The sequence below is a fragment of the Rhinoraja longicauda genome, chromosome 5 (assembly GCF_053455715.1).
Source record: "Rhinoraja longicauda isolate Sanriku21f chromosome 5, sRhiLon1.1, whole genome shotgun sequence".
Classification (NCBI taxonomy): domain Eukaryota; kingdom Metazoa; phylum Chordata; class Chondrichthyes; order Rajiformes; family Arhynchobatidae; genus Rhinoraja; species Rhinoraja longicauda.
Genome location: NC_135957.1, coordinates 32,123,179 through 32,150,685, shown reverse-complemented (window position 1 = coordinate 32,150,685; position 27,507 = coordinate 32,123,179). Strand labels below are relative to the sequence as shown.

At 40.6% G+C, this 27,507-nt stretch overlaps 1 protein-coding gene across 3 annotated transcripts in view; it reads left to right on the top strand.

Moving 5' to 3' along the window:
- Positions 1 to 27,507, top strand: part of adam17b (ADAM metallopeptidase domain 17b) — a 54,815-nt gene that overhangs the window by 14,012 nt on the left and 13,296 nt on the right. Inside the window, exons 4-15 of one of the 3 annotated variants that reach the window (XM_078399246.1) lie at positions 4,419 to 4,507; positions 5,546 to 5,732; positions 9,782 to 9,918; positions 11,150 to 11,239; positions 14,573 to 14,683; positions 16,453 to 16,597; positions 17,252 to 17,340; positions 18,739 to 18,888; positions 20,386 to 20,585; positions 22,138 to 22,241; positions 23,434 to 23,568; positions 26,177 to 26,304. In XM_078399246.1, the coding sequence (XP_078255372.1) occupies positions 4,419 to 4,507; positions 5,546 to 5,732; positions 9,782 to 9,918; positions 11,150 to 11,239; positions 14,573 to 14,683; positions 16,453 to 16,597; positions 17,252 to 17,340; positions 18,739 to 18,888; positions 20,386 to 20,585; positions 22,138 to 22,241; positions 23,434 to 23,568; positions 26,177 to 26,304 (1,565 nt within the window). Of the gene's footprint in view, positions 1 to 4,418; positions 4,508 to 5,545; positions 5,733 to 9,781; positions 9,919 to 11,149; positions 11,240 to 14,572; positions 14,684 to 16,452; positions 16,610 to 17,251; positions 17,341 to 18,738; positions 18,889 to 20,385; positions 20,586 to 22,137; positions 22,242 to 23,433; positions 23,569 to 26,176; positions 26,305 to 27,507 lie in introns of all 3 variants that reach the window. The other 2 variants (XM_078399245.1, XM_078399247.1) reach the window with 2 other exon arrangements.

Here is a 27,507-nt window from a genome sequence, read left to right as displayed (position 1 = left end):
GCTAAGGAGATGGGTAGGGTGAAGGGGTGGCTGAATAGCAGTTTCACATCCCCATGTGCTGAAATTTCAATACCTGTTTCAGAACTCTCCGAACCAGCTTGCCACTTTCGAACCTCTCAGCTGCCTGCTTTGTGTATTATATTAGATACCACAAATGAATATCACTAATCCTAACTTGCACTGCACTATAGTCCCTACACCTCTAAATGAGGTTAGCTGCTCTGCTTTGTGGTCAATGTTTCCCGTTTGTTTGATAGTAAGGTTAAAAATAATTCAACTGACAAGGATGTGAGGTTCCAAGTGGTTTTTTGTGCCATGAATTTCTTTGATTATTACAAACCTGAACTCAGCCACCTTATTTTCTGTAAATGCTTACGAAACGTCCAGTCTTGAGTTGGGATCACAAAATGCTGGAGCAACTCAGCAGGTCAGGCAGCATCACAGGAGAGAAGGAATGGGTGACGTTTCGGGTCGAGACCCTTCCTCAGACTGAGGAGGTCTGAGGAAGGGTCTCGACCCGAAATGTCACCCATTCCTTCTCTCCTGAGATGCTGCCTGACCTGCTGAGTTGCTCCAGTGTTTTGTGATACCTTCGATTTGTACCAGCATCTGCAGTTGTTTTCCTACAGTCTTGAGTTGGGAAGTCATGTTGCAGCTGTATAGGGTTTTGGTCAGGCTGCATTTGGAGTATTTGTGCAGTTCTGGTTGCCCCATTACTGGAAGAGTATGGAGGCTTTGGAGAGAATGCAGAAGTGGTTTACCAGAATGCTGCCTGGATTAGAAGATGTTAGCGATATGGAGCAGTTGGATAACTTTGGATTGTTTCTCTGGAGCTGATGGGGAAACAAGATAGAAGTATGTAAAATGATGAGAGGCATGGGTAGAATAGACAGTCAGACCCCTTTTCCAGGGTGGTGGAAATGTTAAGGACTAGAGGGCATAGCTTAATGTGAGGGTCAAAGTTTAAAGGAGATGTGCATGGCAAGTTTTTTTTTACACACCTAGGGTGGTGGGTGCCTGAAAAGCACTGCCAGGAATGGTGGTGAGGCAGAAACGGTGGTAGCTTTTAAGAGGCTTTAGATAAGTACATGAGTGTGCAGGGAATGGAAAGATCACATGCAATCAGAGATTAGTTTAATTTGTCATAATGTTTGACATTGTGTGCAGGGCATCTGTACCTGGACTGTACTGTTTTATGTTCATCTCTATTATTTGCCACCTCACAATTTGCCTGAGCTCAGTTTGTTCCTCAATATCTGACTAATTAGATTAAAAATATGTCTTCCCTAATCTGCTTTTGCTGATCTTCATTCTTTTGGGTTATAAAAATATGCATTTTCACGTATGTTTGTAGGCTCAGCAAATTAAAAGTTCAGACCACAGTTTAAGGTAGATTTTTTAGATCAAAAGTAGTAGGAAGATTGAGGTCAAACATGATTACAGCTATTTAGCAAAGTTCAGCATTCAGATAAGAAGTAGAGTTTTCCATGTCTGCAACATTGCCTGCTACCAAGCCTTCTCCTGCAGAAAAATACTTCCTTGCAGCCGGCACAGCCACTGCCATTTATAAACTGCTTATCAAAGCTCATCAAGGCATTTTTGTCCTGTTATGTTTCCCATGTTCGAGGGACACTTTTCCTCTTCCGCTCTTCCTGACCACGAGAACCACTTCCTTGAACATCTCTGCTCTTCCAGCCCTCTTCAAGGACTTCAAACCATCTATGACGTTCCTCCTGATCTTTCTTGCTTTTTCTCATCCCTTTCATTATTTCCCTTCCTCTTCACTACCTTGTTTTTCACTCACAGGCGACTGCCCTTCAGAGTGTTCTGAGATATCAATATTATGGGTACAGTTGAAACACAAATTACTGCTGGAGTTAATTTTTTGGATTTGTTCGGATATTGAATTAATTTTTCTGATTTCCTGAGCTCATTTCATTTGGAAGGGGGAGGAAAGTATGCTTTTGATATTTTGTAGTGTGATAAGCACTCAAAGCCTTCTGTGGGTGGATGTAAATGGAGGGGTTGGATTAAAAAAAAGGCATATTAAGCGAGTAAGAGGATAGGTATGCATGATTCATTGTGACTGCATTATTCTTGAAGCTTTGCTCATGTGTTCATGAGTGGACACTGAGTTCTCTCTTACGTGCCAAATTCTTGTGGTCATTAGACTGTTGGCTTCAGGCTTTAATTTTAGCCAAATAATTTTGTCAGTCTCATTCATGCAAGTACTGTAAAGCTAAAAATATGAAACACAAACAGAACATGTCCAACAGGCCAAGCGATGGGAAGAAACTATTTTGGTTAAAGGAGCAATGTTGTAAAATATTTTATTTTCCCCTTGTCTGATCTGTTCAACGCCTGTTCTCTTGGGATTTTGATTTACTGTACTTTTGAAGCTGAAGAAATTGCAAAATGAGGATAGCAGAAATAATTTGAAATTATTTTTTAATTTAAATTTGATTAGAAAAAGAAAGCAAAATTAAGTAGATCATGTTGAAAAATATATTAGATAAAGGCAAAAATGGAATATGAAAGTGCATTTTAATTGAAAATGTTGTCTGTTCACAGATTAGTGTTGCATTAGTAAGAATGCTATTCTGCTTCTTGGTATTTTCAGCTGGACAGTTACTCAGTGAGACTTAAGAGTTCATGTAATCAGGCAATAACACATTTTATGTAAAATTGAAACAGAACGAAATAACAGGGCATAGACAAAATATTTTGTTTTCTAGCAATCAAGTATTTCCATATAAATTCACGAGGTTTTAAATGAGGCATTGCCAAAACATTTTACTTTATGAAACTATAAAAGAGGCGTCTGGAGATGGCAGTGTCAGTTCTCATCAAGGTAAAATCTGACTCTTGACATGTAACGTTATTACTATAATTCTCCAGCATCAAGGTTGGGGTTAAGGGTCTCATCAATGGCCCAAAACTTAATTTGACCAGTCAAGTCACTGCAAGAGTATGTCAAAGGCTTAGTGTCCTGTGGTGAGTAACTCGTCCCTGAACTCTCAAATCTCTCCGCAATTTACAAGGCAGGAGTGTGATGGAATTCTCTCCATTTTCCTGGATAAGAGAAGCTTCACAAACTTACAAGAAGCCCCACATCATCCAGAACAAAACAGTCCTTTGAAACACTGTAAGCACTTACTCTCTCCTCCATTGGTGCACCCTATCTGCAAAGTGCATAATCTACAGAATGCACTGTAGTTAAGAAGGCTACTTTGACAATACCTCCCTAATCCCAACAACGACCACCAAGAAGAACGAGTGAGCAGGCGCACAAGGACATTTTTTTCTGGGGGTCCACCTCGAAGCTCACACGCACGCTGACTTGGTATTGTGTTACTGTTTCTTTGCTGCCCTGAGTTACAGATGCACCCTAGAAAGCATTTTATCAGGATGCATCACAGCTTGGTTTGGGAGCAACTCCATCCAGGACCATAAGAAATTGCAGCGAAATGTGGACGCAGCCCAGGCCATCACACAAACCAACCTCCCTTCTATTGATTCCATTTATACCTCACGCTGCCTCGGCAAGGCCAGCAGCATAATCAAGGACGACTTGTACCCTGGCCACTCCCTCTTCTCCCCTCCCCCATCAAGCAAAATGTATAGGTGTGAAAACGCACACCTTGAGATTCAGGGACAGTTTCGACCCAACTGTTATCAGACAACTGAATCATCCTACTACAACCAGAGAGCAGTGCTGAACTACTATCTACCTCTTTGGTGTCCCTCGGACCATCCTTGACCGGACTTTGCTGGCTTTACTTTGCACTAAACTTTATTCCCTTATATATCTATACACTGTAAATGGATTGATTGTAATCATGTATTATCTTTCTGCTGACTGGTTAGCAGGCGACAAAAAGCGTTTCACTGTACCTCAGTACATATGATAATAAACTAAACTAAAAAAAAAAAAGTCCTAGAACTCCTAATCCGACAACATGGGAGTGTCTTCACGAGCAAGACTGCAGCCATTCAAGAAGGTAACTCATCAGCACCTTGTCAGGGCAGGTTTGAAATACGTGATAAATGTTTGTCTTGATGTTGGCACTGCTATTTACTGCAAATGAGTATTGATGCCACATAAATGTTCATGGTTTTGTTATGATTGTCACTTTTTTCCTGTAATCCTTGAACTTGGTGTTTTCACAGTTGCCAAAATAATTCAAATTTGTAATGAGTATGTGTCCATAATAATGTGATATATTCACAGCAACGAGAGCAAATGTCAAATCACAGATCTTGTGTTGTGACTCAAATACATTCCTACACTAACAACTGTTCAATTAACATTTTTATGCCTTAACTGAAAGTAAAATCACTGTAAAAGTTGAAATGATAATGAACTAGAAACTACATTGAAGAATCAGAAGTCTAATTGTACGATTTTTAAATAAAAGGTGAACCAGGTTCAAAAGTCCGTGCTCTTATTGACGAGAAGGAATTTACTGCCAGAATTATTACTGATGAAGGAGAATATAACATAGAGGTATTCGTGCCCTTAATTTACCCTTTTGTTTGGGCAAGGCTTGATAGACGTTCTGCTGCTGGGAGGCTTCTTGTGTGCACTGCTTCTCCTGATGTCTATGGTTTCCATCCCTAACATCATCCTCTCTATGTAATGTGCTAAAACTAATATACACTTGAAGATGAATGCAACAGAGTCTGAAAATACTGAATATTTATGTGTGTAAACCATGAGTTTACATGAAGTAATTTTATCCATCTTAACTGTGCTGCTTAGTAGCAGTCGTGATTTAAAAACGAAACCATTTTCTCTTCATGACTCTTGCAATTTCTCCACTTCAAATATTTATCTGTTTTTATTTCTCCCTCAGCCACTCTAGAATGGAACATTCCCCCTTCCTACCATCAACTATGATTCCTCCTACCTTTTCTCACCTACTCGGTGATTTAAAAGTTGACATGAATTCTTCAACTAAAAGTAATTATTTCCCTAAAATGTTCCATTTATTTGCATTTAGTGTCCTGGCCCATTGTTATGAATATTTTTACACCCACAGTATTGATGGAGTCGGTCCAGGAATTTTTTGGGGGGTTGTTTAGCATCCTTCATGTATTGTGCCCACAATGGCAGACAACAAATTGTGTCTCAATGCACTATTTCCAAAGTCAGAGATGCTTTTTGCCTTTTTCATGTTAGTGCTGCAAAATGTCCCCCTTCCTGCAGCTTCCTGCTCCTGTACTGGTCTCATCCCACCTTCTCCGCCCTTTCACCTCTACCTGTGCTCATTTTCTGTCCTTTCCAGTCTGAAGAAGGGTCTCGACCCGAGACATCACCCATTCCTACTATTCAAAGAGGCTGCCTGTTCTGTTGAGTTACTCCATCATTTTGAATCTATCTCCTTTTCTTGGTTTGTCACCCCGCACTCTCTTACTGTTCTGATTTGTAGATGCAGGTTCTTCTAACTTTACTGTCTTTTTATGATGACCATTAGAATAAGCCTATATAAAATTTTATTGTTTAGATTTTTAATTGTATATTTGTATTTTTAATTATTTCTAGCCCCTATGGAGATATATTGATAGTGCCCCAGTTGAAAAATTGTTGGCATACAAATCTGAAAATATTGTGGAAATTGGACGATTAAAGTCATCTAATGTTTGTGGTTATATAAAGCTGAATGACTCAGAACTTTTGCCAGAAGATGATTATGATGAAGAGGATGATTTTGACATAGATGCTTCCACTGGTAGGTATACATGACAAACTGCTGTCTAATTGTGTTAATTTACACTCTCTTTGGCCACTATGTTGCGGCCTCAGGCTCATATCTTAGATTTATTGGGGCAGAGTTGGTTTAAATATAATACTGACATGCAGCTGTCAAGATGTCTGTGAGGGCTTTATCTCAAAAGTTTTGGACGTGTTTGTCTTATTGTCCATTGAAAATATGTATGCAGAATTTTTAATTTTGTAATTATTAATCTGGTGACTACTCAATCATGAGTAATACTTTGTCAGCTCTGCACGCTTATTTGAAGCATTTTTTCAATCTTAAGCTAGAGGTTAGTTTGTTTTTTTCGTAACTTAGGTCATTCAAATGTAAGATTGTGTTATATAAGCTCCCTTATATTGAAAGGAATTTAAAATCTTCAACAGATGTTGATTATAAGTGAACCTTTTTGAAGTATGCAATGTTCATTTTCATCATATCATATCATATATATACAGCCGGAAACAGGCCCTTTCGGCCCTCCAAGTCCGTGCCGCCCAGCGATCCCCGTACATTAACACTATCCTACACCCCACTAGGGACAATTTTTACCTTTACCCAGCCAATTAACCTACATACCTGTACGTCTTTGGAGTGTGGGAGGAAACCGAAGATCTCGGAGAAAACCCACGCAGGTCACGGGGAGAACGTACAAACTCCTTACAGTGCAGCACCCATAGTCAGGATCGAACCTGAGTCTCCGGCGCTGCATTCGCTGTAAAGCAGCAACTCTACCGCTGCGCCATCAGACCATTTTGTTAGATTACATATCATTTTGTAAATGGAGTTTAGAAATAGATGTCTCAACTGAAAAATTAGATCAAATATCATAAATGTAGAGGGGTTGGTGAGCAAGTTTGCTGATGACACCAAAATTGAAGGAGTTGCAAACAGTGAGGAATGCTGTCAGAAGATTCAGGAGGGTATTGACCAGCTGCAGAAATGGCAGATGGAATTTAAGCCGAGTAAATAGAAGATGTTGCACTTTGGGAAGTTGAATTTAAAGAGAGAGTATACAGTTAATGGCAAGACCCTTAACAGGATTGGTGCAGAGGGATTTGGGAGTCCAAGTTCGTACCTCACTAAAGGTAGCAACAGAAGTAGATGGGATGGTAAAGAAGGCATATTGTATGCTTGCCTTCATTACTAGGGGCATTGAATATTAGAATATAAGAGTCTGGCAGCTCTACAGCACTTTGGTTAGGCTGCATTTGGAGCATTGTGTGCAGTTCTAGTTACCCCAATACAGGAACCATGGAGGCTTTGGAGAGGGTGCAGAGGAGGTTTACCAAAATGTGCCACAGTGAGGCCCACTGGAAATTGGAGGAACAGCACCTCATATTTCGCCTGGGCAGTTTGCAGCCCAGCGGTATGAACATCGACTTCTCCAACTTTAGATAGTTCCTCTGTCCCTCCCTTCCCCTCCTCCTTCCCAGATCTCCCTCTATCTTCCTGTCTCCACCTATATCCTTCCTTTGTCCCGCCCCCCGACATCAGTCTGAAGAAGGGTCTCGACCCGAAACGTCACCCATTCCTTCTCTCCCGAGATGCTGCCTGACCTGCTGAGTTACTCCAGCATTTTGTGAATAAATCAAGGTTTACCAAAATGTTGCCTGGTTTAGGGGGTTGCAGCTACAGGGAAAGGTTTCATCATTGCAATTCATCACTTTCTCTGGAACGTTGGAGGTTGAGGGGAGACGATAAAGTATATAAAATAATGCTAGGCTTTACTGAACAGTCAGAGCCTTTTTTCCCAGGGTGGAAATGTGCAACATTGAAGGACATAGCTATAAGATTCGAGGGGGAAAAGTTTAATGGAGATGTGCAGGGCAAGTTATTTACACAGAAGGTGGTGGGGACCTGGAACGCATTGCCGGGGGTGGTGGTGCAGGCAGATACGATAGTGGAGTGCAAGAGGCTTTCAGAGAGGCACATGGAAGTGCAGCTAATAGAGTGATATGGATCATGAGGAGCCATGACAGTCACAGCAATAGAACTAGCGGTGGAAACTGGTGCGGAATAACTCTTTCTGACCAGAAGGGTGAATGGTTTCCTATTTTTAAATGTATTTGATTCTGTGATTCTATTGCATTAGACAGTGCATGTTTTTACATAGTAAATATTAAATATGAGAAACTATTGCTTGGTCTAGCCATTAGATTTTAGCAGATCCATTCTACATAAGTATGCTGGAAGCCATTTTCACTCTTTTGGAGGTTTTTCCATCGGCAAAGTTCTATTTACAAAAGAGCAGTTTGTCATTTCCAGTGATTGATGCATTAAAAAAAAATAATTCTGTAAGGTGAAGAGTCAATGAATTTTATACGAGAACCAGACTGAGGTGGACCCGTTGGGCCCAAATCTCTCCTGCGGGCCTCTCCTGGGGCAACCCTCCCCCAACTGACGACCCTGCAGGCCTGGCAACCCTCTCCAACTGACGAAGCCCGTTGCCGGGCGGGGAGTGCCCCCTGGGGCCGTGGGCGGGCGAGGGGGGACAGGGAAGGGGAGAGGGAGTCACTCACGGTGGCCCCGTGCCACCAGCGCTGCAGCCAGATCCAGCCGTGGACCCAAAGCCTCTCCTGCAGCACGGCGGCGATCGTCGGCGACGGCCATCTTGTTGGACCCTCTGCCGCCGTGCTGCACCACGGGAGGAAAGTCAGGCGCGGGGCACGCCGGGATGGGCACCAGTCCTCCTGGGGGGGGGCACATCTATCAAAGTTAGCGGCAGCTCGTGGGCTCAGTCTCCCCCTCATTGACCCCAAACCTCTCCTGCCTTGGTCCAGCACCCTCACCTCTCCCACTCCTCCCTCCCCCTCTCCCCCCACTCACCCACTTCATCCCTTCTTATTCCCCCTCATCCCCCCCACACACTCACTCAATCTCCCCTGAACCTCCCTTATTCCCCCATCTCACATCCCCCTACCCCCACTCACGCACTCGATCCCCCCTCAACTCCCCTCCCCGTCACCCACTCCATCCCTCCTCAACCCCCCTTATCCCCCCTTCCTTCATCCCCCCCTCCCTCACCCACTCCGTTCCCCCTCAACCCCCCAAACCTCTCCTGCATTGGTCTAACACCCTCCACTCCCCCACTCCCCCTTCCCCTCCTCCCACCCACTCCATCCCCCCTCACCTACTCTTCCCCTCAACCCACCTTATTCCCCCTCTCCTCACCCCCAACTCGCCCAACTCCATCCCCCCTCAACCCCCCCTTATCTCCCAACCCCCCCCCCCCCGCCCTCCTTACCCACTCAACCACTCCATCCCCCCTCAAAAGCCAGAAAAACTACGGGTCGCTGTTGTTTGCACCATCGCAGTGTCGTCGAAAACGCAGCTCATCCTCCAGTGGCGGGGTGGGGGGGGGGAGGGGGTAGCGGGTGTGTGGGTGAGGGGGGGGGTAAGGGGGGGTTGATGGGGAATGGAATTGGTGAGTGGGTGAGGGGGGGGAGGGGAGGAGGCGGGTTGAGGAGAGAAGGAGTGGGGTGGATGGGGGTTCAGGGGGAATGGAGTGGGTGAGTTAGCGGCAGTTCATTGGCCCACAGTCCCCCCCCATTGGCCACTACTCCAGTCACTCTGGCGGGTCCCGCCCCCGGCGGTCAGTGTGGGGGCCCCCTCCCTCATTGGCCGTCACTCAGAATGGTCCCATTGTGACGTCATACGCTGAACGTGGCAAGTACTCGGTTTAATAGGTAATTTAAAAACTTTCAAATCTCTCTAACTTAAAAAATATAAGACCAATTTGGATGAAGCCTGCATGAATTGTCCCCAGGACCATGGTGAGTAAGGTGGGCCTAAAATTTTGCGGGTGTTGTGTCGTTTTTTTATGGATGAGAAGGGCATAAAGAAACAACGGGACAGAGAAATAACTACGGCTCAGACGTACGGAACAAACAAGAGTTTTAGAGATGGACGGACGGACACTCACTCACCATTTTGGAGTTGTACAGCTATCTAATTCTAACCGCCATCTTGGTTTTTCAGGAAGATATAACTCGTCTCTTTTAAAATTTTATTTCTTTTGACAGAATATATCCAGCGACAAAAAAGACAAAAGGTTCCTCTAGATCCTGAAAAGAATACCTGTACAATGCTAGTGGTAGCAGATTACCGTTTTTTCATGCATATGGGGCGTGGTGAAGAGAGTATTACTATCAATTATTTGGTAAGGAAACCCTATGATGAATAGATTTGAATGCATTTTCTTTCTTGTGCCGTTTTTACGTCTTGTTTTACCAAATCCAATTGGTGGGTGAAATTTAAAACAAGTGTTAAAAATACTCAATTGGCTAAGATCTGATATGAAATATAAAGTACATTTATGTTGACTTGCAACGTAGATTTGAAAAAAGCCTCAATTTTTGAAATGACCTCAATTTTGGACCAGTTACTTCTCATTTTCTTTTTTTAACAATAATAATGCCTGAATATGAATCCAGTTTTTAAAAAAATGCAATCCCAATTGATCTTCCGAAATGCAGTTGTATAACTGATTATATAAATATGGAAAGTTACATCATTTTATATACGTACTGGGCAGTTGTTAGCTGGCAGGTATTCATAACTACAGTGTGTACATAAGCATATTACAGACTATCACACCTGTGCTCCGCAGCACAAATGTGTGGAATACACTTGCGCTATACGTTATTAACGTTATTCCCCTTATCATGTACCTGTACACTGTGGATAGCTCAACTGTAATCATGTATTGTTTTTCTGCTGACTGGTTAGCACGCAAGGAAAGCTTTTCACTGTACCTCGGTTCATCTGACAATAAACTAAATCTGACCTCTCACTCCAACCCGAGACTTGTCACAGAATTAGAGGTGTTCCACAGCTTACTAAGTGGAGGTAGCTGATACACTTAGTAAATCACAGCTCAGCTTTGTGTCACCACAGCTGGCACATCTAGTCTGCCCCATTTATTTGAACGTGGGGGGCTGTTGCTCTTTGTTGAAAAGATAAATGGGGGTAAATGGTTTGTTATTGTTTTATTATTATTTAAAAGAAATTTTAAGTCTATTTTAATATTTTTTTATTATTAATATTTAAAATTATTTGAAGCATGTGGCCTCCAAATGCCTCTCATCAGTATACAAACATTTGGAAAAGTGTAAAGCCCAACTGGCATTACCTGGTCCAAGGGCCGACCTAATAAGGGCCGCCAGTTGTAAGCTACTCATCACACGTGGCTCACTCTGTCTCGAGGGATAGTCATGGTAGTGGGGTTGGTTGTAAGGATGGCAGCTGTGATCTTCAAAAGATAAGTGTGACTGGGGTGCAACTGTGAGGCATGGGCTGTGTCCAATGTGTTCGTGACCAGTTTGAACATAGTTTTTCTCATCGGTCAGTTCACGGTTTAAAATGCTTATTACCTCATTTTCTAAATACAGATAGAATTGATTGACCGGGTAGATGACATTTATCAAAATACCTCTTGGAATGATGCTGGATTCAAAGGTTATGGTGTGCAAATAGAGGAGGTAATTAAATTAATCCAAATTATTTTTTTCTGAATTTTTAATACATCTGCTTTTCTTGACCCAACTTGGATGCGTTAAGTTTAGTTGGTACTATCATTTTTAAGTTTATTGCTTATCATTTTTAAGCTTATCATTTTTAAGCTCATTTTTAAACTTGGATGCGTTAAGTTCTGAAGATCAGAAATAAGCTTCTGAGGACAACTACTTGTAGGATTTATTTTTCAATCTTTTAGTTGAGAGACAAAGCATGGAAAAAGGCCCTTCTGTCCACTGAGTCCATGCCGACCATTGATCACCCATTCACACTTCTATGTTATCCAATTTACACATCCACTCATTACACACAAGGGCAATTTCACAGAGGTCAATTAACCGATTAACCTGTCTTTGTGATGTGGGAGGACACCTGGAGGAAGCCCTCACGATCACAGAGAGAACATGCAAACTCTGCACAGACTGCACCTGAGGTCTGGATTGAACCTGGGTCTCTGGCGCTGTGAGGCAGCTACTCTACTAGCTGCGTCACTGCGTTGCATTTGAGGTTTCAGTGCAAGTGAACTGTAATCAATGTAAGAACTAACCAATATTATGTTCCTTTCTGCTGATTGAAACCTTGTGACGAAGTTCATGTTGTTATCGACTGTCCATTTTACTGTAAAATGTTGTTAATTAAGAGCATGTATTGGAGTGCTAGAAATGGGAGACCAGAATGAGAAATAATCAATGTAATTAACCCACTGTAAAAGTCAAGTGTCAAAATTCAGCAGTAGAGATATGTTGTTGTTATAGTCCATTTTCGCTTCGACAGACAATACCATAAAGTTAGTAGTAAAACAGTAAAGTCCATTTTGTAACCTACTTAACTTCTATAATTACTTTAGCTCTTTCAATGTTACATAACTGGGTAACTAGGAACTATACCAAGATCATTAAGGTGCCAGCAAACAAGAATCCCATCGTATAGCCTTTAGTTTAATAAAATGTGATGTGTCCTTCAGAGCTGGGGTAAATGGACTGCAAATTAGGGAAATTTAGGCAATTTAAGAAAAAGAGCATAAGAAATAGATGCAGGAGTAGGCCAATCAGCCACTCATGCCAGCTCTGCTTTAAAAGAATCGTGGCTGATCTTTCACAGTGCCAATTTTTCGCTACTATCCCTCCTGAAAATATATGAATCTCCTCCTTGAATAGACTTAGTGGTTCATAGACTCACAACTCATTGACTTACAGCACTTTTGGGTGAATTCCAATGATTCATGGCATTATGTCAGTTTTGAATAGCCATTCCTTAACTTTGAGACTTTGGCACGGGAGCCAGGGGAGTGTCACTCTGCAAGAACCTTGTCAAATCCTGCAGGAGTATTGCACATTGCTGAGATCACTTCTCGGTCTTCTAAACTCAAGGGAGTATCAGCTCAATCTTTTATTGGTCCTCGTAGGCCAATCCGCTCATTCCAGGAATGAATTTGCTGAGCTCATTGAATTCCCTCCATCTCGTATGTCCTTGAGAGGGAAAGCACTGAACAAAATATTCTAGGTGTGTTCACACCAAAGCACAGTATAATTTCAACAATACGTCTCTGTTCTCGCAAGTCCTTCCTCTAACCATAAAGGCCAGCGTACCATTTTCCCTTCTTAATTACTGGCTTCATCTGCATGTTAACTTTCAGTGATTCATGCACATCTAACCTGTAGATGAAATGTGTGTAAAATGCAAAAGGAGAAGTTTGCTTTACAGTAAAGAATAGGATAAAGGATTGAGTTAGATAGAGCTCTGGGGGCTAGCGGAATCAAGGGATATGGGGAGAAGGCAGGCACGGGTTACTGATTGTGGATGATCAGCCATGATCACAATGAATGGCGGTGCTGCCTCAAAGGGCTAAATGGCCTCCTCCTGTACCTATTTTCTATGTTTCTATGTTTCTAAAGGCACTGGAGAGAAAGGATTCTAACTTGGAAAATCAAGTAGAATCAATTTGGGTAGAGCTCAAAATTAAGGGCAGAAAATATTGGGAAATGTTGGCGAAAGCACCCAAACTCTACTGGTAATGTAGAACATAATATAGATCGGACACTAGAGATATATGCAACAAGGATAATGCAATAATCAGAGGGAACTTAAAAAATATATATATATTTATCTGCAGTAATAGTGTTGACATGGCTTTGAAATACAAATTGTGTTTGACATATTTGCTGGAACTCTTTGAGGATGTAACAAGTAGAATTGACGGAGAGGAAGCCAGAGATGTAGTGTTTTGGGATTTTCAGATGGCATTTAACAAGGTGGTTAACAAGATGAGAGCTAACAGTGTGCTAGCACAGATTGGGTATCACAGAAGAGAAATTTGGTATGCAGATTTGCCAATATATGTAAAGACAAGTATGTGATGAGGGTATTTGGACTATGTAAAGGAGGGGGTAGATTGAATGAGTAGGTGACAACTTAGCAAATGGAATTTAATGGGGGGAAAATGCAAGGTTACGCACTTTGGTAAGAAGAATCTAAAGGCAGGCTGTTATCCAGATAGTGACAATTGTGGCCATGAAGTACAGTGGGATCCAGACATTCTTGTGCACTATTGCTGAAAATAAGTAGGCAAGCACAGATTAAGAAGTCAAATGGAATATTGACTTTTATTGTAAGAAGTTTGTTTTAGAAATAGGAACTATTATTACAATAGTACAGGATACATATACAATACCATGCAGAGCTTATTGAAGGCAGTGCAGACGAAATTCAGCAGTCAATTTCCTGAGATTAGAACAATGTCCTAACACAAGAAGCTAATGAAATTTGATTTATTTTCCTGGGAGTTCAGAAAAGTGAGGATTCATATTATAGATACATGTATTATCCTGAAGGAGCATGAGAGGCAAGATGGTGAGATGTTTCCACAAATGGGGAAAATCTCTAACGATGGGAATGTGGTAACATGATGAAGGTCTGGTCATGTGTTGGACCTGTTCACAGGGGATGGTGAATCTACCCTCGAGTGATATTGAACTTAGATCATTGTGGGCATTTAAAGAGGAAGTAGATATTTGAAGGATCAGGGAAATGAGGCCTAGCGGCAATTGGCACTGTACTCTGGGGCAAACCAGCTATGACAATGTTAAATGGCAGGGCAGATTTTAAGGGCTCAGAGGGGTCTTCCTGTTCTTGTTATCAAAAGATGAGTGGCTTTTTTACCCCACTTCTTCCTTTTAAATCTATCTTAAAACCACCCTGTGCCAAAGTTTTCGGTCAGCCTTTTTAGATCATATTCTTTGGCTTCATCATATGTTTACATTATAGGAACTAAAAAGTGGTGTGTTTATTCTCAATTGTAGATCATCGTTAATAAAGAACCAACCAAGGGTTTTTCGGGTGCGAGACACTATAATATGGAAGGGACCCATCCATTTGGCAAAAATGCTTGGGATGTTAAACCTCTGTTAGAGGTAAGGGGGAATTAATAAAATAGTGATTTTAAGGTATTTTTTGTTGGACACCAGAGCTATATAGCAGACCTCCCAACCCATCCAAATTTTGCAGAAAGTTTCCACTTTCTTATTTCATTTCCGCCATTCCGATTTCGCCTCACATTTTTCCGCAAAACACATGCCCCGCCGCTCGACCCGCCCCGCCGCTCGACCCGCCCCACGCCTCTCCCCGCTGCTCGCCCGGCCTCTCCCCGCCGCTCGCCCGGCCTCACCCCGCCCCTCGCCCCGCCGCTCGCCAGGCCTAGCCCCGCCCCGCCGTTCGCTGGGCTAGGCCTCGCCGCGTAGCGTGAGGCCCATTGATGTTGAGAGGGGATGGGGTGGATGAATGGGGGGGGGGTGGTTGGGGTGGAGGGGAGGGGGGGTTGAGGTGGGGGGAGGGGGGTTTGGGGTGGGGGAGGGGGAGTGGGGGTCAGGGGAGGGGAGTGGGGGTGGGAGGCAGAGGAGGGGAGTGGGGGAGGGGACGGGGTGGGGAGGAGTGGAGATGGGGAGGGGGTAGGAGAGTAGGGGTGGGGGGAGTGGGGGGGACATAGACCGTTGTGATTTGCTGTTGAAGACCACTGGAGCAAGTATGTCTTCAATGAAATTAGGTATGTGCGGTTTTAAATGAAATTCTTTCTTCATAACAGTCATACATTTTATGACCATTGTTCTTTTATTCAATATCAAGAGAATTGGGATGTGTTAGGAAAAAGCAAAATAGAAAAAACAAAACAAAACAATTTTTTCTTTGTGTTGTAAAAAGTATTTCTGTTCAATAATCTTTCTATAAATAGCAGAATATACTCATGATAGGCCTGGCATTGTACATGTAGTGCAAGAACTGCAGACTGTAGGAAATAATAGTCGTTTTTCACACATGATTTGATGTGCATACTTTTTTTTTGCTGAAAAGTTGCATTACGCGCCATATTATGAATTTTGATGTAAAATTCTGAATTTTGGACATCAAAGTTATGAATTTGTAAAATCAAATGTTGGGAAGTCTGATATAGATCTGATTGAAAGCAGGTGCACTCTATATATCGCACACAAATGTCATATTGGAACAAATTGCATTTTTCATGCTGGTTTTTAAATTGGCATAAAGTGAACTACAATGACGGCACATTTGCAAATATAAACTATGCTGAGATCTTGCTGAACTACCTTCAAGTGAAAAATTGGAAAATAATTCTAGCCTAGATAATTTCTAGTTACTTTTGACAAAGGTAATTTACAGAGAATTATGGAATTCTCAGCATATAATGAGAGCATTTGACTCATTGAGACCATTGACTCAGTGTGCAAGGTCGTACTAGACAGTTGATTTCCCTGGCTCTGCCTTTATTGCTGTACAAATCCACTCTGCCGGATAAAAAGTATGGAGAATAAAATGCTTTTTGAGGAATGTGTTTGACCTGACCATATGAAATACCAATAACAAGGAACTGCAGATGCTGGTTTATCAAAGAAAGGCACAAAATGCTGGATTAACTCAATGAGTTGGGCAACATCTCTGGAAAACATGGATAGGTGATGTTTTTGGTCTGGTCTGAAGAAGGGTCCTGACCCAATGCATCACCCATCCATGTGCTCCAGAGATGTTGCCTTTTGTGTCTTTCAGGTGATATTCTAGATTACCCAATAGTTATAGATTTTTGTGTCCTGTTTTGACTTAGAGACAAAATTCCCAATTCATGAATGTTTAGTTTTCCATCTGTTAATTTTCTATTTGTATTTTCTTTAAGCAATTCAGCGCTGATATAGCCAAAAGTGCATCCCAAGTTTGCCTTGCACATTTGTTCACCTACCAAGACTTTGAACATGGAACACTTGGGCTGGCTTATGTTGGATCTCCAAAGCCGCATGCATTAGGTGGTATTTGCCCCACACGTAAGTCGGAATGTAAATAACATTTTAATTCTTCTTTTTTTTAAATTGGTTAAGAAATGTGAATAAAATGCATTGTGTTACTAGTTTAAGCTGATTATTTTATACGAACAAATTGTTGAAGCCAAGTTTATATAACAGAGATGAAATAGTGTAGCCAATTTTACACATGCCTGCTACTGGTGAATCTCATTGCTGGTGGCACATGTTGGAACTCCAAAACCAAGTATTCACTCCACGTGTAAGTCCAAATCTAAATGAAATTTATTTTTCAAAATTCTGTTCAGCATTGAAGAAATGTTAATTTTAAAAAAGTCATAATTTGAAGTTGGCTGTATTATCGAAACCATGTTGAAGGCAAGTTAGTGTAACAAAGATGGAGCTGATGTTGCATGTACATGAGACTGGTCAGATGGTTGTTGATATCTCTAAATTCCTGGTATTGCTTTCACAGAATGGGGATTGCTGGGAGGTGTGTCCATAATTTCCTAATTTGTAGTTTTGCTGGGCTTTTTCTGGCAATAATTAAAAGTAGGTGATATGAAAAATAAAGACTTGCAATCCTACCCTCAGACTAGAACAGTGACAATTTTTTGTCTTTGTCTTTTGGGAAAACCTCCTCAATAGCTGTATCATCTAGGAATGTTTTTTCACCAGCCTATGATCACCCAATCATGTCGAAACTAGTTTACCTAAATACAGGATTAACAAGCACTATGAATTATGGGAAAACAATACTCACTAAGGTAAATTATGTATTACTTGTTTTTGATTTTATTTATAAATTGACTTAATAGAATTTTGCTACGTGCTTTTTGTGAAGGAATTAATTTCTTGGGGATACTTATTCCTTGTTATACGAACCTGCTCATATGTTCTGTGATATTGCAATTAATTCTTTCTGCTTTGTCAGCCACTGAAATTTCATTAATTTAAATTTATAGTTTTTCCAATCTCGGGGCAGTTTATTAAGGCTGAGAGGTATACACATTCCCATCAGCTCCACCAAATTCTTCTTATTAGCCATATTTTCCTTAAAATTGCATTCAGAAAATACCCAGAGGAATTGCTAAATATCAACTTCATATGTGACCTTGTTGAGTTTAGGGTGATTCTTATCGTTTAGTAGCAAATCTGACTGGAGGAAGAAGATATTAGATGGGAAATAAATCAACTGAACATGAATCATTATCTTTCTTATTGCTGTTTATTTTCCTCCTAAGGAAACATCAACCAGACTGATTATGTTCAGCTAAACATGTTATTCCAACATGGTCACAAAAATTGCCTGTGAATATTTTCCAATTGCAATTTTAAGCAAAATGTGGCCAATAGGGAGAATTCGGGCAGAGTTGATGGGAATGTATATGAAAATAAATCACAGGGAAAATGGGGGAATGGCACTGATGGGAATGCTGTGCGAACCGGTGTAGACATAATGAGTTGAAAAGCTTCCTATCTTGAAAAAATATGGGAATATGAAAATATGAATGAAATTATTTGGTGGGGAAAATGGTAAAGATGATATCAGATAATTTTTTGCATTTCAGGATTTTATTTTCCTTGTATCTTAATACAAATATAGTGTTCAAAGAGAAGCTATAGTGTTTCTCTTTGGCTTGGAAACATGTAAAAAACTTAGAATCATTAACTCATTGATTTGTGATGATACTGGAGAGGGTGATTTGACCTATTGTGTCTATGCCTGCTCTTTATAAAACAATCAAATTAGAAATGTGTATATATAGAATATTGAAATGTACAAAATATTGTGAATCATTAATCATTCGGTCCTCTGAACTGATTTTTGAAATGGAAAATGAATTTCCCAAAGAGTAAAACTATCCATATGCAGGTCCTCCTCAACTTATGAACGCCTGACTTATGTATAGGTTGTACATCTGAAAGAGTGGCACTATGGATTTGCTGGCTGCTGGGAGGTTGCAGGTATCTTTGGCCGTCTGGGGCTGCATTTCCGGCTTGTGAATTGTTCCGGTTTACGAACGATTCACAGGAACGGGACCGCGCCACAACCTGGGAATGACCTGTACATGTAAGCATGTTTTTCATGCCTTTGCTGTTGCTGCTCATTTAATAAAGACCTGTATAACAAAGAGCTTTCTTGATGATAATTTACAAAACAGGAAGCCGATCTCGTCACCGCTCATGAATTAGGCCATAACTTTGGAGCAGAGCATGATCCTGATAGCCATGAATGTGCTCCCACTGATGATGATGGTGGAAAATATGTCATGTATCCTATTGCAGTGAGTGGTGACCAGAATAATAACAAGGTAGAGCATGAATTAATTTTTATTGTGTTTTTTTGGCGCTGTCTATACCTACTTTCTTATGAATGAAAAACAACAAAACAGTAAAGTCTGATCGGCGATCAACTTTATATGCAATGTGCTCAAGCACTGACCCCCCCCCCCAGTCAAATAAAATAAAACTAAAGTGGAACAATCGATTGCCTTGTCTGAGATTTGATTTGAGTCTAACCAGGAGTGATAGGATTAAAATTTCTACTTACTGGTTGCTATAAGGAAGCCTTTAGCAGATTTGCATAATTTCCTTGTAGTTTCGTCTGTTCAACCTCAGTTGTATTTATACAGATATCAGTTTCCATTAGGAGGCCACAGAATTCTGTGGGAATTGGAAAAACTCAATTGATGGGTAACTTTTTTTGTTGAGAGGTTATATTGGAAAGAAATTTACGCCATGCTTCAGTCCAATGTATGTAACCAAGAATGCTTCATCAAATGCCCAAAATATTCAAGCCTCCTTGCACTAAGTTTCTGAAGGGGAGGGGTAGGTTCTAATTTTTATTGATTTCTGACAATTTCTGCTCAGATTGTAAACATTTGATAGGGTTTAGAAACTGGCTTAGTTATAATATTTATTCTGGTCTAGTTGCCTATTGATTTTCACTAGCTTCATTGTAGAAAACTGGGAGTATTTCTGAACATTGAGGTATGCAAGTGAGTGGCCACAAAGCTGAATAGCTAATGCCCATTAATTGGAAACCACCCTGCTTAAGTAGTGGAAATGACAGGTCAAACCCCTTGCTCTCATCATTTTCTCCCCCGTCCCAATAAAAGCTTTCTACAGGAAAAAATTTAAAATTTGCAAACTGTAATGTTTTGGTGTGAAAAAACAGCATTCAATGATAAATGCAGTAGATGTCAATGTGTATTATTTCAGGTTTATCACTGAGTTAAATTGACATGCAGGAAGATTGCATTCAAGTTAAAGCTGGGTCTCCCATCCACACTGCTCCGTAGAATCTGTTGTCCCTGTGTTAATGCTGTATTTAAGGTTCTCTAGCAGCAATGTGTCATGTCACAAGAGCTGTGACGCTAATGCAATTTTTGGATCAAAATAAGGCACTTCAAAGTGCTTCCATTTTGATGCAAGAGGTTTAACATTGGTTTTATAGGTCTTTTGTTCTCAAAAATGCATTGTGTAATACGAGTTGATTTTGGTCTAGGCTTCTTGTTTATAAATATAGCAACATGTTAAGAATGATTTGTATTGCTGCAAATCAGTTTAATGTCCCGTGTAGTTTTACTTTTCATTTAAAAATGATCCCTCTGCTAATATCATAATGTATTGATACATTGGATATTTTACCTCTGTTTGAATAATTCTCACCAACTTTGTTAAAATGCATGTTAAATGAAAGTACAGCAGGCATGAAAATGGATTATATCAAATTAAGCGATTTACTTTTTGAAATCCATAATACATTGCTAAATTATGTAACTCACATAATGTGTATGATTCTTTAGCTATTCTCCAACTGCAGCAAACGATCAATTTATCAGACTTTAATTAATAAAGTACCCAAGTGCTTTCAAAAAAGGAACAATAAAGTATGTGGCAACTCGCGTGTTGATGAAGGGGAGGAGTGTGATCCTGGGCTTTTACATCTACACGAGGACAAATGTTGTACTGAACAATGTAAACTCAAGAAAAACAGAAAATGCAGGTAAAAATAATGAAAGGCTTTAACACTTTACTCCTAATATCTTACATTCAACCTGAACATGAAACTCTAGCTTGTTTCGGTTTCCTAACCCAGAAGAACTGTTGCTAAGATATCATAAATTCATTCTGACTTGTTATACATGATGAGATTTAAAGGAGCCTGATCTCTAGTTCCGCAGTTTATTGTTCCATGATACTGCACTTCATGAACTTGTTCTCAAGGCTATCATACCTGAAGGACAAGTTCATGGTTGAAGGTTAAAGTCACCCAGGATTATTAAATCCCAGTTTGTCTTTTGTTTTAAACTAAAGTAACTACTATTGGAGGACCATTGTGTTTGGCAATAGAATTAAATATTTGATTAATCATAGGAAAGAACTGCATTATGAACTCACATATATTTATCTCTTTCTCTTGCTCTATAATTCAGATGTAAGATAAATTCAAATAATAATACGACAGCCTATGCGTAAATATTGTCTGCATGCAGGCATGGGCTGGTTCATTTACTGAGGAATTGCAAATGGAATTGAATGTTGAGTAAATGTCAACAGATATCTCCTGAAAACACAAGAGAGTGCAGATGCTCGAATTTTGATGAAATAATAAAACTGCTGGAGGAAGTCAGTGGGACAGACAGCATCTGTGGAGAGAAATGGACAGTTGAATTTTCTATGCGACCCTTTCTCAGACTAATGCTGTAGAGAGGAGAAAGAGATTAGTGGAAGGGGTGGGCCAAGAGTTGGAAATGATAAATGGATCTAAGTAAGGAGGGGCTGATTGACAGAGACGCCAGGTGGAGGATACGCGGGTGGAAATGGTAACCAAGGTTGGAGGTGACAAGTGGAGAAGACAAAAAGGTGCAGATGGTAGAATCTGATAAGGAGAGGACAGCGTGCAGTGACAGATAGAACTAGAGGAAGTGATAGTGGCTAGATGGGGGTGTTGGGAATGACAAATGGGGGAGTCAAAAAGGAGTATGTAATGAGTGGATGGAGGAATGGAAATGAGCTGGGAGACAGGGACAGGTGGAGAGGAAAAGAGTGTGCATGGGAGACTGGGGGGGGGGGGGAGAGAAGAAGGTAGAGCTGGGTATATAAGGATGTTTTATCTGAAATTAGAGAATTCATTATTCCTTCTGTTGGGTTGTAGACTACTCACTGAATACGAGGTGCTGTTCTTCCAGTTTGTGTGTGGCCTTGCACTGGAAATGGAGGAAGCCGAGGACAAACAGGTGGCTTCCACCTCCTCCATCCACTCATCAACCTCCCACCTCTCCTTTTTCCACCAGCTAGCTCTCTCTACTCAATCAGTCTGAATAAAGGTCCTAATCTGAAATGTCATCTGCCCCCCTCCCCTCGCACAGATCTGCCTGACCCGCTGAGTTCCTCCAGCGGTTTGTTTTTTGCTCAAGATTTCAGCATCTGCAGTCTCGTACGTCCCTAACAAAACAGTGCTTGGGGATATTTACATCTTAAAGAATTGATTATTTTTTAAACTTCTATTCAGTTGTTTTGAGATGATTAAAAAAAAATAATACCTGTTTCCAAAGTGACAAGAACAGCCCCTGCTGCAAGGATTGCCAATTTGAAAAAGCTGGAAAGCAGTGTCAAGAAGCAATCAATGCCACATGCAAAAGGGAATCTTCTTGTACTGGTGAGTGGTGACCAAAATCTACGTACATTAAATTTAAAGCCAGTGTAATTTTTGAAAGATTTAGTAGGGATTCAGAGGCCAATCTCACTCCATTAGGAGTTCTGAATAGAGTTCTGGGGACACGTGAAACAAAGGTACAGTGTGAATCATCATTCCAGGATGAGGAGTCTCATTGTGGAAGTGGAGTTTGTGCCTTCTGTGGCTTTTACTTTCTGTGCCTCTGGTAAATCACCATTGCAAAAGGCCTGTAAGAAATTAATTTTGAGTTCATACCACAGCTGATTACATATTACATTTACAGTGATAGCAATAGTTATAGACATCCTTTCAACACTTATGACTCTACATAACACTGTTATTAAGAACTGTCGAAATGGATGTGGCTGATGACCAATTTTAATACTTGAACACTTTAGTATGGCTCATTTCATGTATTGTCGGTGAGAATGATTGCCTGTAGATTAGTTCTGGGGTGAGATTTCTGCATAACTATGCCACGTGGATTGTCAATTCAAGCGAATCACCTTCCAGGCACAATGCTCTCACTCCCCCTTCAGATGCATGTGCTGGTGAGTGAGCAGCACTATACTTTATGAAGAATCATAACGATTCTTTATGAAGGTGAGCAGCGCTATCCTTTATGAAGAAATTGGATTGTCATTGGTGCAGTAAAAGTTCACAGGGAGAATGTCCAGCAGTTTACACAAGAGATCATTAAATCCTAATTGCCAGAAGGGGGAGAAATGTAATGCTTAATAAATATTAAAATACTTTCAATGCAACCTCTTTATGACTTCCAACAGATTTACTGCTACTTGTAAGCCTGGAAATGGCCTACATTAGGAAATGAGGACAGAATGCATCTGACCCCACACGATTGTTGATGAAGCGCATGTTTTTGAGGTGGTATTCTCTGAAGGAGACATACTGAGCATATTTCCATGTGCAAGGGACCGCCACCTCTTCTGTTGCAATGCACTAGATTAGCACTTTGAAATAATTAATGTCAGGATTCCCTTGGTTGTAATTTTAGATAATTATTTGAAAAAGGAAGTACATTGCATTTATTGATACAGATAGAATTGTTCTCTCAGCCACAATAATTGAATTTAAACCTGTCCCAAGTTTCTGTAAAACAGGACATTTATTCAATAATGCTAGATTTCCAACTAGTAAAAAATTTTCTTGATAGGCACTGACCATTTCTGTCCTGCTCCTGGTAATGCGGCAGATGAGACGATCTGCGTGGACATGGGAAAGTGTAAAAATGGGGAATGCGTTCCTTTCTGTGAGGCAGAGCACGGCCTCAGGTCCTGTGCTTGCAATGGTGAGTGAAAATATTTTGTTTCTTAGGTTCTTTTTTTTCTTAGTTTTGTTTAAACAAGGACTGGTCATTTAACTGAAGTTCTTTCCTAGTCAGAACACTGGCATAGCTCATCAGTCACATGCAACAGACTGACTTAACCTGCTGCTGTTCTCCATTTGGTAACGGATGATTATGATTTAAATTTTAAATGAGATTTAAAATCGAGAAGTAATGAGTGTATATACCTTTGTGTATTTTGGCTGTCAGCTGCAAAGCAGCCAAGATGAAAATGGTGAACAACCAATACTCCAATGATATATCTGCAGATAAATGGCCTGCCCTTTTGTTTAGGAGGATACTACTATATGAATATGGGAAACAACATTTGCATTTAATTTGTTCATGTACCTTGAGTAGCCAACCACATGCAGAGGAAGTGTTTCCAGTTGCAGCAAGTTGGACTCTGGATTATAGACCAAGAACCGTGACTGGAATCACAGCGGCTTATCCACAGTGCTAGGAGCTTTATGGATGGCACTGTTAGAGATATTGTTACACTCCAGCCGAAGTATGTGCAGGGGGAGAGAATGGCAGCCGAGCAGACTAGGGGGGGCAGGCACTGGGTGGTGTAGGCTTCTCTGAGTCCATCTACCTTACAAAGAGGTTGGATACAGGTGAGGCTGATAGTTTGTTTGAGAAGGGGGGTTGGAATGAGGTGAAGCCAGAGCCACTAACATGGTATCACAAATGACTAGCATGCACAGAGGGGAGGAAAGAGAGAGAACAATGGGCATAAAGAATTCAAAAATGAAATGGGCAGACATCTCAATGGTTATAGGTTGGTATGTTGCCTCCATGGTGCCAGGGTTGAGGATGTCACTGAATGACTGGAGCATCCTGAGGGAGGTGAACGAGCATAGCTCGTGTTCCATAGTCCTGTCAACTCTTGGTGCAATGAAGGACGACCTGCTGGCTAAATTTAACGAGCTAGGAAAGAGGGGAAAAGGCAATAACTCAAAAGGCAGTAATTACCCAGAGTACCTGTAAATACAGAAACGGGAAGATAAAATGTATGGCTGGAGGGAGGGTATTAAATTAAAGAGGGATTGGGACCATTACCGTGGGAGGTGGAATTTGTAGTGCTGCTCTTTGACTGTCCACAAGCTACAAGGGCTGCAATGCAACTGGAATGGGGCCAGTATCCTCACCTCTCCAGGTGAGGATTGCAAGTGCTGTTGTTTTTGCTAGTTTGGTAGCAGGTGTGAATCTGAGGATAAATCAGAAGGAAGTCAATAGAATAGAGGGCATCAATGGAGGGGAATATTTGGAAGGTAATGAGATGGGGAAAAGGCAAAGGTGAACGCAATGAATGGACAGTAATAACCAGGGTTCATCAGGGAGCAGAAGAGTGCACAAGCTTTAGAGTACAGCATCAGAGTAAGGCAAAATAATTAGGAAAAATTCAAGGCTCTTTATTTGAAAGGATACAACATTCATGATGATGGCACAAATGCAAATTCAGTAATTGGAGACGGCCAATTTCAATGGTATGTGAGTGCTCTGGCCAAGGTAATTGGAAACAGCATTTCACAGGGAAAATTGTTATGGAACGATGGCTGCATTTGAGGAAGAGATGGTTGAGGCATATCCCTATAAAGAGCAGGAGGAACAAATAAATCCAGAGCTCTCTGGACAACGAAAGAGATACCGAGGTAGACAAGCAGCTCATATTTTGCTTTTTTCCGAGGGTCAGGTTGTAAATACCAGCAAGATTGAGCATGATTACAAAGGTTTGGAGTGGAAGTGAAAACTCAAACAACAGACAAAAAGAGTTTTTGAGAAGATTAGCTGTCAACATTGTTGTAAATATCTGACCAATGAAAGCAAGCATGCTATATGCCTTATTTACCACTGTAACTAATTGTATTGCCATTTTCAGGGAGCTATGGACTTGGACCCTATGATCCCTCTGTACATCAATGCTGCTAAGGATCTTGCCGTTAACAGTATACTGTCCATTTACATTTGACCTCCCAAATTGCAACCCCTCGCATTCACGCAATTATTTCCATCAGCATTAATTGTTGTCTGTGTCTCTGAACAATTAAAATCATTTGCAGCTCGGACTGTGATCACCTGCTGTGTGCATGCCAGAAGCTGTGTCTAAGCACTCTGGCACTTAAGGTCCACTGACCACAGGCACTTTGCCAATTGACTCCAGGGTACTGCGGCTCAGTGAGATTGGCCTTCTGTAATCGGCCCTAGTGAGCTGGACATCTGTGACCACAAGCACCAGGACACGTTCCAGGAAGCTTTAACTCAAAACAAATATGGAATTAGTTACGCCAAAAGCATGTAACATAAATGGGTTCAAAATACATCAGGATATGGTGGATTTTATTATCATTGCTTTCTAAAAAGGAATGATAAATGGATAAGCTGAAGAATGATTTGAGGATAGAGCTGAAAACTTGATTAACATTTAGAATATTTTCTGTACAACGAAATTCATTTTCATATTAAATCTACTAGATAAAATTATGTTTTTTATCCAGCTGCTAGCAGTGTTTTGCTAAGTATGTACTGGATCTGTGTAAACCAAAGTGTCCTCTGTTTTTATCATGTTTAGAGACTGACGATTCCTGCAAGGTTTGTTGTAGAGAACAAGGATTTTGTAAACCATTCATTGATCAAAACAAACAGTTTCTGTATCTGCGCAAAGGGAAACCCTGCACGGTTGGATTCTGTGATGGACATGTAAGTAACAACTTTTACAGCTGGGTTGCTCTGCAGTTTTACTGAAAAATGTCGTCTTTCACATTAGTAATTTTCAATGTTTTTTCTTCTCTTAACTGATAGTTGCTATCATACCGTACATCAGCCTTTGCTCAAACATTGAAGATGTATTTCCATAATTGAATATCTAAGAATATTACCAAGAACAGATTTAGAAGTGCAGAGTATAAATGGATTCAGGAGATACTGTTCATTTGTGAAAACTTAGCCATTGCTTCCAAAGAGGATGTATATGGGTACAATCTGAGGGATAATGAAAAGAAAGTTGGATTCTTGAATTAAGTTTTAGAGCATTGCTGTAAAATCTAGCTTAATTTCATCCCACATCTTTACTTGAATAGGAAAGGTTTAGAGGGCCATGGGCCAAATGCGGGCAGGTGGGACTAATGTAGATGGGACATCTTGGTAGTTGTGTTGAAGGGCCTGTTTCCATGCTCCATGGATCTACAAAATGGAATGTTTCCTCTGTCTGTGGTCCCTTGGTAATAAACTGCAGACCAGGTTTGGCCTATATTTAAAGTACTGAGTTATCTTTATCATTCCAACTGATCCCATTGCAGTCTCTCAGTGTAGAAGATCATCACAGTAAGTCTTGATTAGTTCAAAATATGAAACAAACTTATTAAAGAAATAATGATCCTGTAACCAATCAGGATAAGGTGATTCAAAATAATTACAATAATAAGTCTATTTAATAACTAGGTAATACAAAATGACAACTTTCAATAAATTACCTGTTTTCTGTCAACAGTATTTATTGTACTTCTCTTTCAGAAATACAAACTTTAATATTTCAAAGACAAATTATTTCATGCATGGATTATTGAAATTTTAAAACCATCTTTATTACAGATTTTCCATCTCCCTGCTACTGTGCAGAACAGGCATGTTTTAAAAAATATATATTTTGCCAGAATGAGAATTTACAATGCTCACATAGCTCCTTGAACTTTAAACACCCAACTCCTCATTCAAAAAGGACCTGCTAATTAATTGTACCCCGAACCAATCATTATATTTTCTCATCCATAATCACATTACATCTATTTGCGTATTAGAAAGGCATGGTTCATGGTCATAATTCGACTATTAAATACCTTGCACCGTTGAATCTTTAATGAACCAGACCCTAAACACTGAATATTGCATTACTTGTTTGCCACA